The sequence below is a fragment of the Diadema antillarum genome, unplaced genomic scaffold (assembly GCF_040938485.1).
Source record: "Diadema antillarum isolate AM-2024a unplaced genomic scaffold, OU_Dant_1.0 seq00001676_RagTag, whole genome shotgun sequence".
NCBI classification, from domain to species: Eukaryota; Metazoa; Echinodermata; class Echinoidea; order Diadematoida; family Diadematidae; genus Diadema; species Diadema antillarum.
The window spans coordinates 402,477-420,929 of NW_027272371.1; the positions used below are offsets into that span (position 1 = coordinate 402,477).

The 18,453-nt window shown below is 41.7% G+C and overlaps 1 protein-coding gene across 1 annotated transcript in view; it reads left to right on the forward strand.

The window, feature by feature from the left end:
• Positions 1–18,453, forward strand: part of LOC139711631 (twitchin-like) — a 122,190-nt gene that overhangs the window by 85,448 nt on the left and 18,289 nt on the right. Inside the window, exons 57-76 of the mRNA XM_071623491.1 lie at positions 920–1,117; positions 2,003–2,114; positions 3,038–3,210; positions 4,071–4,202; positions 4,942–5,088; positions 6,070–6,225; positions 6,786–6,932; positions 7,437–7,582; positions 8,658–8,814; positions 9,197–9,308; positions 9,853–10,025; positions 10,948–11,226; positions 11,791–12,078; positions 13,112–13,147; positions 13,592–13,639; positions 14,148–14,232; positions 14,748–14,948; positions 15,855–15,993; positions 16,904–17,103; positions 17,828–17,965. Coding sequence (XP_071479592.1) covers positions 920–1,117; positions 2,003–2,114; positions 3,038–3,210; positions 4,071–4,202; positions 4,942–5,088; positions 6,070–6,225; positions 6,786–6,932; positions 7,437–7,582; positions 8,658–8,814; positions 9,197–9,308; positions 9,853–10,025; positions 10,948–11,226; positions 11,791–12,078; positions 13,112–13,147; positions 13,592–13,639; positions 14,148–14,232; positions 14,748–14,948; positions 15,855–15,993; positions 16,904–17,103; positions 17,828–17,965 — 3,067 coding nt within the window. The remainder of the gene's footprint in view (positions 1–919; positions 1,118–2,002; positions 2,115–3,037; positions 3,211–4,070; positions 4,203–4,941; positions 5,089–6,069; positions 6,226–6,785; positions 6,933–7,436; positions 7,583–8,657; positions 8,815–9,196; positions 9,309–9,852; positions 10,026–10,947; positions 11,227–11,790; positions 12,079–13,111; positions 13,148–13,591; positions 13,640–14,147; positions 14,233–14,747; positions 14,949–15,854; positions 15,994–16,903; positions 17,104–17,827; positions 17,966–18,453) is intronic.

Genomic DNA, 18,453 nt, shown 5'->3' on the forward strand with positions numbered 1-18,453 from the left:
ACCTAACCCTAACCATCCCCACCTATTTCCCCGCTAACCATTACTCTACTCTAACCTAACTACATCTACCTATGACCCTAACCATCCCCACCTATTTCCCCACTAACATACCCCCACCCCCGTAGCCTTCCCTCAACACACACACACACACACCCATATATGCACTAGACATCAACCAAAACAACAACAACATACCCACCAGTGCGCACTCACAAACACCAACATTTGCACGCCAAGTCACACTGCATATTTGTGGTATCTTGGTTACCTGTTTCTTTGACAGTTAAACACACACCAAATTAAAACCGAAGCTAACTAAACATTTTACCACACACACACACACACACACACACACACACACACACCAAAGAGAAGAGTAAATGTGAAAAAATAGGAGGAGAAAACACCAACAAGACCATCATAGGGACAGTACAAATGACGGTACCTGCAACTGCAAGAGGAAAGAAATATGAGAGAAAATAATTGAAAATGAAACCATGTGAACCTGTTCTGCAATCATGCCGAAGAATCTATATCTATATTATTTAGTTTATTATGCTGTCCCATATTGTAATCCTGCCCAGCATCTACTTCCTCAAGCGAGAAGATTTATCTATCATGTTCCTCTTGATCAAGATGGGTTGTGTTGACACCTTGCATTTCTTTCTCGGCTGACAATAATGTCAGGTCCCTCTTGGAGAACACGATACACACTCAAACGGCTACATTTGGGAATGATGAAGCTAATATTATGATTGTAATACAATGACTCTCTAACTACCAAAATGCTGACCATTATGTAATTCCTGTATTACTACGGATATATTTGTAAATGGGTCGCCTGCCTGCTGATGGACTTATATTCTTAACTTGCTGAGACGAAGGGCATCAATTTATTTCTTCCACCTGTTGTTGCTAGGTTACCACGTAGAGAAGCGCACTCCAGGCTCCGGAGACTGGGAACCGGCCAGCAAGTACCCCATCCGCGGCACCAACTTCACCGTTGAAGGTCTAGAGCCCGGCACGCCGTACGAGTTCCGGGTGATTGCTGAGAACGAGGCGGGACCTGGCGAGCCTGCGGTCATCTCGGCTCCCATTGAAACACAGAAGCCGCTCAGTAAGTCTCGGTTTGTCGCGCTGTATGTCCTTTGTAAATAAATGAGACTAGCTCTCGTTCGAATATACAACAACTAGTATCATTGACGCTTTTAAAGTGTCAATTTAGTCACCTTGAGGTATGTTACTTGTTTGTCATATATGAAATTTACGTTTTAAGGACGAACTTGCTCCAACAAGAAATGTGTAGATATACATATGACTTTTCTGTATCGAATCTTGAGAACAATATATAAGATTTTCAAATTAGTAAACACGAAACATGATTGAAAACCAGTCATTTTCTTCGTGTGTAGCAGGTAGGGCTAACGAGATTTTTATGACATTTTTTTTTTTTTTTTTTTTTTGGGGGGGGGGGGGGGGTATCTAAATGTTTGTAGCTTTTCGGTATTCAAAATTTTGCGATGAGTGTGTTATGATCGCCCTCTAGTTCGGGTAGCCACGGCATCAACATCATTTTACAGTGGCTGATCGGGGGAGGGTGGTTAGGAGGTGTTAACCCCCCCCCCCCCCCCCCCCCCCCCCGCTCAGTGTTTTGTTTTTCTTTGTTTATGGGATGTAGGAGTTTTAAATCCCTCTCTGTAGATATTTTCCTTTTTCGTTTTCTTTTAATTGCTTGTTAGCGGAGAAGTGGCAGCAAAGCCCCCTTTTTTACACCAAACATATCCCCCTCCCAAATTTAGCAAAAAGCTAGGTCGGCCTCTGTTTTATGTCTCTACACAAAACCGATCTTCAAATTTTTATTTGTATTTTTTTACTACTAAAACACTAATCAATTCAGTGCTTATTTACGTCGATGTAGGGCAATTTGTCAATCAGTTGCAATGGAAACCGATCTGTTGTGTAATCCTGGTTTCATTTGACACCTTGTTTCCAACTTGGACAGAGGGCAAGGCTCCATATTTCGAGAAGAGGATCCAGACCGTAAAGGGTGCCTTCGGTGAGGAGGCCAAGTTTGAGGCAGAGATCACCGGAACTCCCCAACCCGAGGTCAGATGGTGAGTACGGACCGGACATCGAACAGTCCGCTTTTTATCTGATTGATTACACCTTGCTTAATTCATTATTATTATAATGATAATGCACAATTGTTGCATAATTCATTATCTTTATTATTGCTGGGTGATAGATGGATGAATGGTATTTTATCGAGATATTCATGTCTCGCAGTCATAGACTGAATTACACAAAGAATTACATGGTAAAAGACACAACAAATTACATGGTAAAAGACACAACAATGATTACACGACAAGTATCCACATCAAATAAAGAGTAATGTACATACAAATGAATAAAATGAGATACATCACAGAGGATGTGCTGACAGGGCAAGCATTGAACTGTTCCCCAATGCATATTTTTGGAAATAACTACTTATTTCTGAAATTTAAGGAGATGCCAGGTCCCGATTCTAATAGAGCAATGATGTGTGTAATCATGTAGTTCCCTCTAGTAAGAGGAAAAACATTCTGTCCGTCGGATAAGACATAAAATGTGGGCCCCGTGTGTGAGAGACTTTGAACACATGCTTGTAAATGACCCTACTTACCGCAAAGAGCAGGGTGTTTAACCCGGCTAGGTGGTTCCTCCTTACAACCAGCTGGGCCCCATCGTACCCATGGACGGATTTGATGGAAGACCAGCTTGTGCAGCTGAATATGGGTTATATGGGTTATTCAGCCATCTTTTCAAATGGAAAATGAAGCGAACAAATAGACAAAAATGTCGCAACATCTCTCATACTGTTTAAGTGGCTCCAACGACTCGGCACCTTTGAATAAAAAACAATATTGTGATTCAACCAGGAAATTTGAAATTCTATGAAGGATAGATTTGATGCAAATGTGAAATCATATTTAATATCTTTTAATGAGACTTCCTGAATTTTTCTTTAATTTTCATTTTCCTGTGTCCGTAGGATCCGCAATGGCGAGGAGCTGTTTGCAGGATCGCGAGTCAAGATCCGCGAATCGGAGACCACCTATACCCTGATCCTGACCGACCTTCGGGAATCGGACGCTGGTGATATCATCTGTGAGGCGTCCAACAAGAGCGGAACGGAGAAGGGGCGCGCTAAACTCAGCGTCCTCAGTAAGTCATAATCCGTCGTCACGACCATGATCTCCAACGAGGAGTTTCATTGAAATTCATTTATCTATTTATTAAGTCTTCTTTAAATGCAGGGTAGTCCCATTCAGAGCCACAAAGGCCTGCTTTACAAGGGAACGCTGCGTCGATATATATTACATTACATGTGCACACAATTAAAAACGAGAACAAAGCGAACGTAACCATGGTACAGTTAAAGAACAATCGGTTTGTAAGAGCATGAAACAAATGAAAAAGAAAGAAAAAACGAGCGGAGAAAATTAAACAAAATTGATACTGTGATATCTATCTGCATAGCTAGTGCAAAGAGTTCATATCAAATGAAAGATTGTAGCTGTCGTACACGATTCTTAAATGCTTGCAATAAAGCGGCTGTTTGAATAGAAATGGGTAACGCATGAAATGATTTGCTTGCAGCATATCAGAAGGACCATTTCTTAAATCAGTTCTAGGTTTGGGTATTATGTAATTGGATAGAAAGGGCTTACCGAGTGGTATAAGTAACAGAGCGTTTGACATCTTCCGATCTACCACAGATTTCAAGACAACTTTAGATATTTAGAAAATCGCCGTATTACCAAAGTGACCTCTGTGATGTACCCATACATCATTTGGCACATTTCCATACCTTGGATTTGAGATAGAGGACAATTTAGCAATAAACAACGACTTCATTCCCTAAAATATATGATATGTCACAATTTACACGGATATCATTCCTCGTCAAATAGGCTGCAAGACGTGTGAATAGTCTGTACAGGTCCGTGAAGTGGTCTTGTAGTTCTGTGGTTGCATGTTAGAGCCTGTTTATAGCTTTCCTATGCTCTATATTCTATACTCAGTGCCACCGAGTATCCGTTCTCCACCGAGGAACGTGGAAACAGATGCTGGAGAGCCGTTCAAGGTGAAGATTCCATTCGATGGAAAGGGTGACATCGAAGTCGCCGTTCACAGGGGACCAGAGAACATCACAAGTACGTACTGGTTGCAGTAGGCCTACTCTTATTAACCACCCCCACTACATAGTGTTGGCATCCTTTAAAATCTACCGAGTAATTTGCCCCCTTCGTTAGTTGCATTTAAAAAAAAAGATACTTTGGACACACACACAACGTATCAACTGGCTCCTGGTTGATATATTAATGCCCCTGGATAGGTTTTCATAGATAAAATGGTGCTCTTGTTAATTTTGCTCTTTGTTAATTATCTCTAAGAATTTTGGGATAACAATTTTATTCAGAGGAAACTGAACTGATGAATGCTTCTTCAGAAAGATAAGCAGTGAATTTTCTACCAATCGTCGAAGTGTGTAGTCAATTGTATCACAGAAAGGCAAGAATAATGTACAATCTACCAGCTCTGTTTTATCAAGACAGCTCACAAAGCTGACCCGAAGGCAAAGGGAATGCAGTCAGTAAGACATGATTAGCTGTCCCTGTAATCGGCGCAGACGTATCGCCGAAGTATAATCACGTCACAATAAAGAAGAAACAATTAGTGACAGTGGATTTTCCTGTTAACAAAAAAACATCGGGCATTAACCATTTGCCAAACTACTAACGGCATGTCAATTCATAGGAAACAGTTTTCGGCATCTTTAGAGTTGTATCTTTCTCGTCAACGTTAGCTACAATGACAAGACAACAATTGATAGCAAGAAAGTCGTAAGTGTCCTCAGAGGCCTAATATCTCCGTAACTCTGTCGTGTTGCAGGCGACAGCCGAGTGAAGGCCATCGTCTTCGACGAGTACGTGCAGGTGAGCATCAAGGAGGCCGAGCCCGAGGACAACGAGACCTTCAAGATCGTCCTCAGCAACGTCGTGGGTTCGGACTCGTGTACCTTTGATGTCAAAGTGACCGGTAGGTCCTACACCGTTGCCATGGTAATATCGATGGATGAATATTGATAAAGTCATTGGACTACATTGCCATAGTTTGTTCCTTCTTCACTGCATTGCTTTATATCTTGGTGATGGGGTTGAATTGATTGCGAGGACAAGAACTTGTCGACGTTCCAGTAAATGGTCAAAAAAATCGAATGAAAATTGTGGATCATTGTTACGGAACAAAATAATCTGTTGTTAAACACCTTCCACACAGTTAGTAGCGTTGATGGTTGATACTTTTAACCTTGGATTGTTGGTGTTTCGACTTAAGATACTTCATGTGAATATCACCTAAACTGTGTGGAAAAATTCATTTTTTACTAATTTTCCAGGGACGGAGCGATGAGAAACAATTACCTTAATATGCTTTGCCTGATTGGTACGCATTCTCGATTAAACAATACAAAATTCGATCTAATTTTATTATGATTTTAAAAATTAGTGAAACGTATGGAGCTGCCAAGTTAAACATTAGTTTATGCAAATAAATCACGAAATTATGTTCTGATCCTAAGAAAAATAAATGATATGCATTTCATGCATGGTATATGCCATATTAGGAGATTGCTGCTTGCTCTAAATTGATGATTTTTTTTTTCTTGTGAATTCCTCTTTTCCATGTAGAGTTACAAATTAAGATTGTATTGCTTACTTGTTTATTTATCCAAACCAAAGTTGATATCATTATCATATTGTATTCATGTTTTGTTGAAACTTACGTGATTCAAAGTTCCTTAAAATATTATGTACTCATGTAAGCGTTTTTGCATATTACTTTGTATTACTTTATATGGAAATAAAATCATTTTGAATTGAATTGAATTGATGATTACCTATTCAGAAAAGATGTAGGTGGATATCTCATCGTAGTCCAGAAGGAAAATGCCAGAAAACACAAACTGAAGTTAAGACATTTACATCAGATTGATTTGTTTTCTTTCATTCTTTTTTTCAGATAAGCCGAGTGCACCTAAGGGTCCTCTGGAGGTTGGCGAGGTGACGAACACGTCTGTCGCCCTCTCTTGGAAGGCACCGACCAATGACGGGGGACGCCCCATCAAGGGTTACACCGTGGAGAGGCGAGACGAGGAGAACCCGAACTGGGTGACAGGTGGGTGTGGAGCAGTGACGGGCAACATCTGGCCGATAGTGGCTGGAGCTCCCGCTGCTTCATATCTTCCTTGCATCGCTCGTATATTACAGCTGATAGCCATCTAAGGCATGCATATGAAAGATAAACACTGGTGAATATGACATGTCAGGAAAAACCAGAACTGCAGCTCAGTTTAGGACAGATTTTCATACGCTCTGTGTTTGATTTGCAAGGTATTGTCATCTTCATAGATATAGGCTAATACCACTCCAAGTCTCTGGACCTGCCTTTCCTCTGATTATTTCATTTTACGTATAAATGTTCATAGTTTGGGGCGTAAGATCATGTATACTATAATGCAGCAACTAAATTAGCAAAGATGAATGATGTAATTTTCGATACAATGAAATGAGTGATGAAACTTGGAATGTTTGGATACGTAATTTACACACACGCTCTGAGCGTTGCCTGTTGTTGTTGTTGTTGTTGTTGTTGTTGTTGTTGTTGTTGTTGTTGTTGTTGTTGTTTTATTCGACCACGTGATCGAATTGATTTTTTTTTCACTTTTCAACCTCCAGCCGGAAGTTACATTCAGGGCCCTGCTTTCACTGCCCAGAACCTGGTCAAGGGACGTGCCTACGAGTTCCGGGTCATGGCTGAGAATGACGTAGGCCAGAGCGCGCCGCTGGCCACCAGGGAACCGATTGTAGCCAAAGCGCCATATGGTATGTCTTTGTTCTTCCTCATGATTTCTACATATTCACAGGGGAAATTTTCAGAAGAATAAAGTGTGGTGAAAATTAAAGCTTATTACATAACAGAGGAGGACTGGTGAAGATTTAGTCAATGTATATATGCATCATCTCAGAGAGTTTTGAAATGCAAATTTGTGTGAATTCACCATTGTTTCTACTTAAACTGACTTAAAATAAAAAGGAAAATCAGACTATTCGACGGTATGATTGGTTTGCGATTAAGGGACTTATGAGCCCTAATTGCGGCTTTGCTTCTCAGAGTTGAAAGTACAGTTATATTACTAAAATATCTCTAAATAAAGGGCATCGTAAAGCGAGAATTCTCATCTGTCGATTAAGCTCTGAAAATTTAGTGAAATTCAACAGCACGAAAAGAATGTAGATGTCCCACATTTCATGCACACGAATGTTTCGTTCTTACCACTCCTCATCACTACACCTTTGTCGTGTTTGTCGTGCAACTCGAACCCCCAGATCCTCCCGGTCCTTGCAGCAGCCCCGACATCGCTGAGGTGGGCAAGGACTTCGTGAGTCTGACCTGGACCAAACCAGACGACGACGGCGGAAGCCCCGTGACAGGCTACATCGTGGAGAAGACCGAAGCTGGAGCCGAAAGATGGGTGAGAAGACCTGGATCCATGCTGGCTGGAGGAGAAACCAATGTCTTAGAACATCGCCTCCAGCTATCAATAGCGAGCTTTAAATCTGCGACACTTATCCTCAAGGCCGCCTCACACTGTGCGATTTCTTGCGATACGATGTCGCATCGCAAGCTATCGCCTGAAAAATTGTGTAGTGTGAGGCGGCCTTAAGACGCGCGGCTATGAGACAAGAATTATGTTCTGTACATGCGCAGGCAGTTGCTGTTACCACTGTCCAACCCGGGAGGAGACGCGTCGTACACATTAGCGTTGCAGGCTTGAATCTTGCTATTGACGACGAACACTACCCTAAAGCTTGGTAAACCATGGCCCCATGTCATAAAGAGTTTATTTGATGACAACTCTTTGCTGGAATGACTATTGTCATGGCAACGACAAGAATACAGCTTCCTGACTGGATGTTTGCTGTGGAAAGTTGTCATTCCAGCAAGAGTTGTCATCCTAACATCTTTTATGAAATGGGGCCCATGTCTCTCAGCAAAACTGATTCATGTTACGCATCTGCATTTAAAACAGCTTCATTTTATTCTGTCGTACCGTCAGGTGATTGTAGGAAACCAGTGAAATCATTTGTTTGAGAAATGTATGGACATTGTCTAAAGGAGTACGTGACAGGGGTACTTTTCACATGATTTCAAATTGATTGTTTCACCATACACAGTCACAACATGATAGTAGTGATCAGCATAAAACACAATCCCCTTATCATCAAGCAATGACAAAACATTGTTTGACCAATGGCGTAAGGTATGTCCCTGGTAGCCTCGCATCAAATGTAGTAATAGAAATATGCTGCTGCGTCACTTTCTTTGTGATATGCTATTCTAAGTATGCTTTGAATCAGTTGACTAGGTCTACTGTCCTACCAATAAGAATCACCTTATTGAGTTTGAAGTCATAAGCGTTCGTTAGATACAAGGTATGCCTACATTCTCTGCAAGACCTAGAAGAGGAGTTTCTTGTCTCTCTCAAAGAACAAAGAGGACGCCCTCTCTGACCTTTATATTTGCCCTCTTTCATATCTTTTCCTTAGGCTGGCGTGAATCTGAACCCCGTACCCATGCTGTACTTCATGGTACCCAGCCTCATCGAAGGGCGCGAGTACGAGTTCCGCATCGTCTCGGTCAACCGGGCAGGACCGGGCGAGCCGTCCATGCCTAGCCTACCAGTTACCATCAGGGATCCCAACCGTAAGTCCATGAGACATGTTTTATCATCATCCCTATCATTCTTCTTCTGTCATAAAGATTCTCAATGAGTTGCAGTTATCGGCGCTTGGGATACCATAATAATTTCGTTGTGTTGCAAACATCTAGCCTCTTATATCTTGCCGCAGGATCTCACATCTTCTCTTTTGTATTTCCTGCACCAATACTGTTTATATTTAAGTATCAAAGAGCTTCATTCACAGTATGTTAAACGAAGTAGTAATTTCGTACGATGAATGATCAAGTTTTGCATAGTTTGCTCAACGCAAGATCACCAAAAACATCCGTATCTGAAGATACCTGATGTACTGTTGTAATTGGTGATACAGACCCTATAATGATTGCCCTGACTTTGTTCATTCAGCTGTGACGAGGCCGAAGTTTGAGCAGAACGTGAAAGACACCGTGGGTGTGGAAGGGAAATCAGCCAAGTTTAGCTGCTCCTTCAGCGGTCTCCCCATGCCTGAAATCACGTGGTGAGTCAACGGTGGTGGCGTCCTTGCCTTTCTCATGTCCACTGAAAAGTTTGTCTCAGCCATAGATGTGGATTATGAAACGAATGCACTCTATCGCCTCATCTTGCCTACCCCATAACATCTCGTAACCCAGTCGTCATAGCGCAGTCACCGTGACAACATGTAACATTCATCATTTTCCACTGCCCTTCACTCTTCTTAAGGGCCTCCCGGTGCCAGGTCGACCTACTTAAAATATGCTTTCATAGGGCCTACCTGTCAGAGGACGATGGAACACATCTTTCTTGCATCAGTGGTCGTTGCTTTACTGTCTCAGATATGTACAACCTTTTCATTTCGTTAATGAAAGAACACCTACTCAAAAAAGATGCGTTGAAAATCATATTCTTAACGACGTCAAAATTTGGGCAGTGAATGTCGTGCTTGTTCCATTCCTCTACCAATATTAGACAATGAAGTGCTGATATTCTTGTGTCACACAATTGTCTCTAGGAGATACGATACATCGGTATTTATCTTCTGCCTTTATTTCACTCGTTTCCAGGACAAAGGGACAGAGGGAGCTGTTCAACAGCAACAAGTTCGAGATCGAGACCTCCGACGGCACCTCCACTCTGATCGTCAACGACCTCACGCTCGACGAGGAAGATGAGTACATGGCCGAGATCAGCAACGCGGGCGGCAAGAAGTACAGCCGTGGAATGCTTTCCCTCAAGAGTAAGACGTTCGGAACGCAGAAGATTTATTTTTCCTGTTCTGCGCAGCTGAACAGGCGATGCTTTGTGACGTATGGATTGTCACCCTTGTAATCAGTAATAGTACTATTGGAGAGAACTATACAAAAATGTTCGTCATTACGAATGGTGGTAGTTGAAGTTAAACTTGGGACTTTATCAAGCCGATATTTTAAAATGTTGAAGTGAGAACAATTTCTTGATTATTGCCGCGATTTATGTTTCTGGCATTTTGCTGGTTCTCTTCAACGTGAATAATTAAATCTGTCGTGTTATATCAACGTTAATGAAACAATCAGAATCAATTGCAGCTTAAAATCGATTGCAGTTTACTGCGCACTCGTTTTATTTTTTTTTTGTGTAGTTTAGTTTATTTTCATTCATCATAAAATACATTACAATATAAAGACACATACAACAGCAAACTTAGAAAAACTTGTTTCATGTGAATGGGGATCAACAAAAGAACTTTAAAGTCTTATGACACGTCAACTCCGGAAATATAAAATATTACATCAAGAAGGACACAAAACACAAACACAGCCGTACAATCATAAAAGAAGTAGATAACGTTACAAAAGTAGCCTTCAGACAGATCAGTGATAGGAAGAATACAAACTCATAAGATGATCTTATATGCACGTTTAAAACCATTAAGGAATGGGATATTTTGAAGAAGGAGCGGTAAACTATTCCAAAGGATTGGACCTTTAAAAAAGACGGTGTTTCTGTAAGCATTTGTTCGGAACAAAGGAAGGTAGAAATGATCAGAGTTTCGAGTATGATAATCATGAATAGTATTATTTATTTTGATAGTTTCAAGTATCTCGCAGCCTAGGAGGAGTGATTAATTTCAGTTTCGAGGATGCTCAGATCAGCTGTCTTTCCCATTTCGTCATCCACAGCCAAACCCACCATGCGGGTACCCCTGCGCTACCAGGGAGCCACCGTCACCTTCGCTAAGGGCGAGGAGGTCCACCTCAAGGTAGGCTTCTCCGGCCGGCCGCAGGCCGAGGGCTCGTGGCTCAAGGACGGCCGGTCCGTCTCACGCGGCGTCGAGAAGGGCGACCGCTGGGTATCCATCCGCATCGAGAACGCCGAGAGAAGTCATTCCGGCAAGTACACGGCGGTCGCTGAAAACGAGGTCGGTGAGGCGTCCGAGGATATCGACATCTGTATCACTGGTGAGGGAGCTCTTCAACTTTCCTCTTAGCCCACTATGCCTTCTCTTGAGTGCGTCAGTTGTGATTGTGAATATCTAATATCCAAGTAACGCTTGAAAATAAGTCAGCAGTGCAGATGACATTAATTGTTATATACTTAGGTTGATAAGAAAAGTAACGTTGACTGGTAGAAACAAATCAAATTCTTTGAATTAGGCCCTGCAGGAAAAAAAAAAGCAAGCAAACAAAAAAAAAAAAAAACAACCCTGAATATCCATGTACAAGTATCATGAGTTTTTGGCGCTCCTTCAGTACATTGTAAAACATTAAAATATTTGACAGTTGACAGGAAACCTACATGTTCATTGCTTCAACCCAAAGATGTATAATATTATAATCTACCCTTGGACTTCCCTTGCCATGTTTGTACTCCTATTAACTCTGTCTATTCACATGATACTTATCATCAAAATTGAAGGGAATCTTCAATTTTATATAGCATCGACCTGGCACAAACCGGCACGATTTTATATGGTATTGACCTGGCACAAACTGTCGTTTCCACGCATTCTCCCACTCTCCCAGACGCTCCATCGAGAGTGAATGGCCTCCGATGCTCCGACATCTCCCACGACGCCGTCGAGCTGACATGGGAGAAGCCGGACGACGACGGCGGCTACAGCCCGCTGACCTACGTCGTCGACCGAAGCGACAACAGCGGCGAGAGCTGGGCGCGATGCGGGGGGACGAGCACGACCATGATCGCCGTCCACTTCCTCGACAACAACAAGCCGTACAAGTTCCGCGTGCAAGCAGAAAACATCTACGGACGTGGAGAGGGTGCCGAGGTTTCACATACCATCACGAGGGAAGGTTAGAACCGCCTGGAATACTTACACTATGTGCGTGGTAGAAGGCTTAACTGTGCGCCACATATTCTTTCCTGCATTTAGGTGTGTATGTGGCCCCGAAGAGAATGAAGTAATGTTCGCCGTGCTCATTCCCTTGAGAACGGCGAGAACATGCTCGCCGAAGCGTCGGACCGCGAAGGACCTTGTTCAGGGGCACATACACACCCAAGAAAGAGTATGAGGCGCACCCTTAAGCCTTCTACCACCCAACGTTCTACCGCCACGGAAGCCTTCAAAGATTCCATTATATTACTTGTGTTCTGCATTGCTCACCGGTGAAACACTTCAACACTTGAGGAAATTTAAAGGAAAACAAGATTAAACACTTTGAAGACAATAGATGATGGCAGGGGGAAAAAGCGATAAGATAAGTCATTTATATATTACAAATATTTACGACGTTTTATCATGTAACGTTATTCATCAAAGCAATAGACGAAAGAATGGGGAATGTAACGCATTCATTCATGAAGGATATTCAAAGAATTGATAAAGATATTAACTGAAAATTACTAAAAAGAATCGAGCAATGCCATATCCTGCAAAGGTAGTACATGCCGACATCTTTTCATCTTGATTGAAATTCAAAAAAAAAGTCATAACAGACTAACAAAATTTGATACTATTCAAGCCATTACGTCATATCGTCGATCCTACGTTACATGACAACATTTTCATCTGACCAGCAGACAACGACACACACACACAAATCCCTATTAAGGAACCACGAAGGAGAAAGTATGTAACAGGTCCAGATTTCCGTGAAATTTTGACATAAAGCACGTTCAAGGTTGTATGTCAAAGTACACGCAGTACTTTGTTTATTTTATTTGTGTTTAAATGTTTTATCTGTAAGACTTGATATGCAATAAATCTCCTGCTGGACCCCCCCCCCCCCAAAAAAAAAAAAAATGAAATTAAAATCGAAATGATATGATATGAACAACAACAATTTGGCTCTCACACTTCACATTATTTTTCTAAATCGTTTGCAGGTCCCGCCAAGAAGAAATTCATTGTCGAGGAAGAAGGTAAGAAATTGATTTTATGTGACATAGTTCGTGATTATATTTCATCCTGAATTGATTAGTGTAGCCGTTCAGTCAGATATAATCTTCTCAAAGTGCAGTGAATCTTGCTCTGCGATATCCAAGCGAACGATAGACACAAGGAGACAGTACAAGCCTCAAGTGCTAAAAAAAGAAATGTCATGTTTCCAAGCAGTACTCTGCGCCTTGGGTGCGAGTTGCAAAGATTACACTCATGGTGCTGTAAACACTTTTTTTTTCATGCAAAATGGTTTCATGATTGAATGAAAAGCTGGCAGTTTTGACTATTTTGGGCAGAATCGAATGTAAAATATCAAACACAATTTACACTCATTTTATTTAATCAACTTGTGCAAGACTCCCTTCAATAAACCTTGTGTTTTTGTTTTTGTTTTTGTTTTTGTTTTTGTTTTTCATCCACTGTAGAACCTCCGAGGCCTAAGGTACCTCCCGTGAGGGACTACGACCAATGCGGTGAGTCAAGGAGCCTTAACTTCTCTTACTATTTTTCCTCTAAACTCCTCTATTTGCTTTAGACTCCCTTAGAACCTTAGTCCCCCTGATTAATTTGTAATCCCGTCCGAGTTCCTTCGACAGTATTGCACAAGACCTTAGTTGACCGAGACACCAAACGTCAATGTTCTTATCAAAGGCATATGAAATCTTTTTATGGTATTGCACGAACATTTTTGTTTCTTTTCCTCTGTAGAATGAGAAATAATCTCACCAATCAAATACTCGAAAGCATGTTTGGAACATTCTGACCCCTTTACGAAGATGCCTTCATTAATTAATCAAAATTATTGACCTTAGCTATAGCAGGAATGCCTTTTCCCTGTTCTCACGCCCTAACGCCACACGGTGTCATATTGGTTCATTAGCATTATAAACATAACGTATAATGTAGTAAATATCAGCAATATACCATGGTTATCAACCATCATATTTGAGAGATTTTCTTTATCTTCTTCTTATGTCACAGTTGACGAATCGTTCCAACCAGTCACCGCAAAGGTTCGCCGAGGAAACGTCGAGGACAAATACCACATAGGAGAAGAGATCGGAAGGTAATGTTTGTTGTGTTGTTGGCGGTGGTTTTTGTTTTGTTTTGCTTTGTTTGATTTGGTTTGGTTTTGTGTTTTTGCTCAAGGACTAGTCTCCGATCTCAACCCCCGCACGAAAGTGGACACTTGTGCACCTGTGAATTTAATTCATTCTCTGAGTAGCTTTCCAAAATGTTAGCGCATTCAAGCAAACTAGGTAAAACGTGTATCATTAAAAACGAAAAATACAGTACCTACATTACTTTTGTAACTTTTCGGGGTTCAAATGTACATTGTTTTATGTTTATTGTCTATTGTTTCAAAGAAAATGGGCAAGCTTTGATAAAAAATGAAGGTTACACCGCTGCACTCCTGACCATGTTTCACACACCAAGATTTTCGTAGACAGATGTCATTAACTTGAAGCAATGAAAATATGAACGCGCGATGTTGGGTTATTAATTGAAGTGTTTGAGAATGTTTCGCATACGCAGAGGTTTTTCTTCTCATTATGACGTCGAACATTCCATTTCGATCAGGGGTCCTTTCGGTGTCGTCCACCGCTGCATCGAGAGGGGAACCGGCCGAACCTTCGCCGCCAAGTTCATGGACGTCGAGCCGAAGGACAAAGCCTTCATCAAGCAGGAGATCGAAACGATGAACCAACTCCAGCACCCCAGGCTCCAACAGTGCCACGACGCATTTGACATGGACGACAAGTTCGTCCTCATCACAGACTTGTGAGTACCAGGTCGACGACGACGACGAGTTGTGGTTAACCTCGGGCAGTGAGACAGGAAGGTGGTTCAGATATAAAGATGATTTAGGAAGAGAGGGAGAAGGCGTAGGTAAAATCGTGTTGGACAAACTGGAAATATTTTTGGCGCCAAAAGACAACAATGAACTGAAGGAGGGGACTCAACAATTGTATGTTTGCTCGAGAGCACGAGAAATCTGACTCGCTCAGAGAGCTTTTGTGTGAATTAGCAGCTGTGTTGTCGAGGTGTTTTCGCGGGAAATATCGTTGATCAGTTTGGTGTAATCTTATTTATTCAAATGAAAGAGGGGTGAAAGAGTTCAATGAAGCAAGATATAAACATGACAATTCCCTTATCAGCTCTGTTGCAGCTATCATTGATTATCATGTATGCCATCATCTTCTAAATAAAACTTTTCATTTGTCCTTACCGAAATTGTTCTCATAAATGTTATTGCAATATTGCAATGTGGATTAATTACGGGATATATATTTTAAAAAAATGATAAACATCACAAGAGAAGCTGTGTTCACAAGTATCGTATTCTTTAAATGGAAATAAAGCAGACATTCTCCAGTATCAAATTATTCCAACTAGGTCTTACATGAAATAAATTGTCGTAATCAGGTACCCTCCGAAGTAGACAAATCTTTAAAAGTTTCTACATACAATGTATGTGAAATATAAACCAAACAGGAATTTACGTCAAGGTTCTTGCTTTGAATCCAAACATGAGTACCGTTGATCTGAAACCCAGATTTTAAACAAGCTAACAAAAGCTACCCCCTAATTTCGCCCTACCATTGCCTACGGTGCTTTTGTAAGACAAGAAATGACTACACAACCGTTTGACAAACTGATGACTCCCTGTCGACCTTTGACCCATAGTGTCAGCGGTGGAGATGCATTCCAAAGAGCCAAGGAGAGGGGTACGCTCTCCGAGGAGGTAGTGGCTCGCTACACCAGGCAAGTCTGTGAGGGTCTGTGTCATATCCACCTCCAGAACCACATGCATCTAGCGCTAAGGGTGAGTACCCCACACCCCTTCCCCCGTCCCTACTCCTCCCCCATATCGCACATAGTCTCCCTCTTTCTGTGTGTTGCCTGTCTATTTATCTGTCTTGTCGAAACTGCTTTTCCAATGTTGTGCAGAGTGATCCCGTTAAAACGAAGTCCTCGTTATATTGATATTTTGTTATGACCAAAACAGTACAATGTATGAAGATTTATGGATGATAATTTTGGGACCTGAATTTCGATTTCGTTGTAACGAGAATTTCGTTATAAACGTGTTCGTTATAACGGACTTTGGTGCACTGTATACACAAGCCGCCGTCCTTGTTTGTCCCCGGAAACACGTGGCATACGCTCCGCATTCATCTCTATTCTTCCTTCAGATGATATATCAAAGGCTAAGTTTGGAAACACATCACAAACAGATGCACACGTGCACGTCATTATACGCACACACATATGCATATACTTGCAGTAGGTTGTTCTTGTGTGAAGTATTTCTTCTCAGTCTGCAGACTTTGCCATTCTCATTGGTCAACTAGTCTGCCCAATCCTGACCAATGCCCCACCCCACCCCCTATATATCTCTTCCTCTCTTAATTCCATATAATTACCAATCAGTTTTCTATGTTCTCATAGTTTTCCTGACACTCTCATGACACATTCCTGACACTGACACTCATGTTTAATTTGTCTCTCTATACTATGAGAGCATCAGCGAATATTCTAAGTTGATCTGTATTTCACCAAGTTCAATTAACATGCAATTTCCTTCTATTGCATATCTAACTAGGAAGTTTAACCGCAGTTTAATTGTTTACTTTTAAGGAACTTGGAAATGAAAATGTGTATTCATTTCTTTCAAATGTCTACGATTTATAGATGTCCATTGTGAAATACCTTATTTTGTTGACACCCTACAGCCACAAAGTATACTTTTCGAGACCAAGCGAGGCGACAACGTCAAGATCATCGACTTCGGTCTTGCGGCGAAGTTAGATCCCGACGACCGAGTCAAGATCGCCCACGCCGAGCCCGACTACGCCGCGCCCGAAGTGCTGAATGGCGACGCCGTCGGTTTCTCCACCGACATGTGGTCTGTGGGTCTTATCGTCTACATGCTGTAAGTCTGGGGCGACACTCCCCGCCCTCTCCCACCAACAGCACCGGATGAATGAGCCTTTTTTATATAATCGTATTTGACTCATCTTGCGTGTTTTATACCGCTTTGGCTCAACTTGCTGTCTTAGAAGAGTACTTTTTTTAACAGTGAAGGAAACAAAGTAGTGAAAAGCTTGGCAGGAGAAAGAGTGTACATGTCCACCTTTCTGCTAGCTACTAGTGTATCACAAACTGCCTTAGTTGATTTAAGTACAGGTGACGATTCATGCGTTTAATTACTCGATTGATACATTGAAAAATCGTTGAAAAGAATTTTGTTACCTTTTCCTTAAAAAACAAGAGCATTTTGATTTCATTGAACCAGAGATATGGGAAGATTTGTTGCAAAATCCTTTTGGCTCAGAAAAATAACTCAAGATTATAATATTGTCAAGAACAGTCACTGAGCCACCAAAATCTCTAAGAAATCTTTAGATACACTACCTGTCACACGATTTTTGCTTGTATTCAGGAAGCTTTACTTTTGATATGGCGAGGGACAATTCAAGGGAGTGTATTCTAATACTGCAGAGCTCAGAAGAACTTGTTTGATACTCTGGGCTGCTAAAAACAAATGCGAATAGTCGTCTAACAGCGTCGATGGGATACTTCTTCACGGCGAGGATAAACATAATGATATGACCATAACAACTCATTCCATATCCTCCCCCCCCCCCCCCCTCCAGCTTGAGTGGTCTCCATCCCTTCGAGAATGACGCCGACAGGATACGATCCTGCAAGTGGTCATTCGACCGGTCAGCCTTCAGGGACATCTCTGAGGAGGCCCAGGACTTCATCAGCAGGTTGCTCATCAAGGACAAGTCGTGAGTATAAAATATTGTATACAATGTTTATTCTCCATTCGAGACCCAGTAGCGTGGGGACCCGTAAAAGGGGAAGGCTGGCCCAACTCGGATATGTTCGAGAATCCCCGTGATGAATTGTGTACAGCTTTATCACTGATCTCTATGTAAGTACACACACTGCCGAAGAACCTCGACTGGAGTCGAACATTACCGATGAGCGTACGCTTCGATTCCAATGTTTGCTGACAGCCAATTGCATTCCAGCAGGCCTGCCCTCATCGCAGTTTTCGAATGTACCCGGGAGAGCAGCGAACAAAGATCAATTCAATCGGGCTAACCTTCTCTCCCACGCTGCCGGGTCTTTAAGCTGTGTTTTAAACTCACTTTATGATATGACCTATGATCTGTAATATTGCTATCAGTGATCGCAGTGCCAACTTTAAGATTTGACGATTCTTAACAAGTGTATAGTGAATGACCGAAGATGTATTCAATAATAAAAAAAA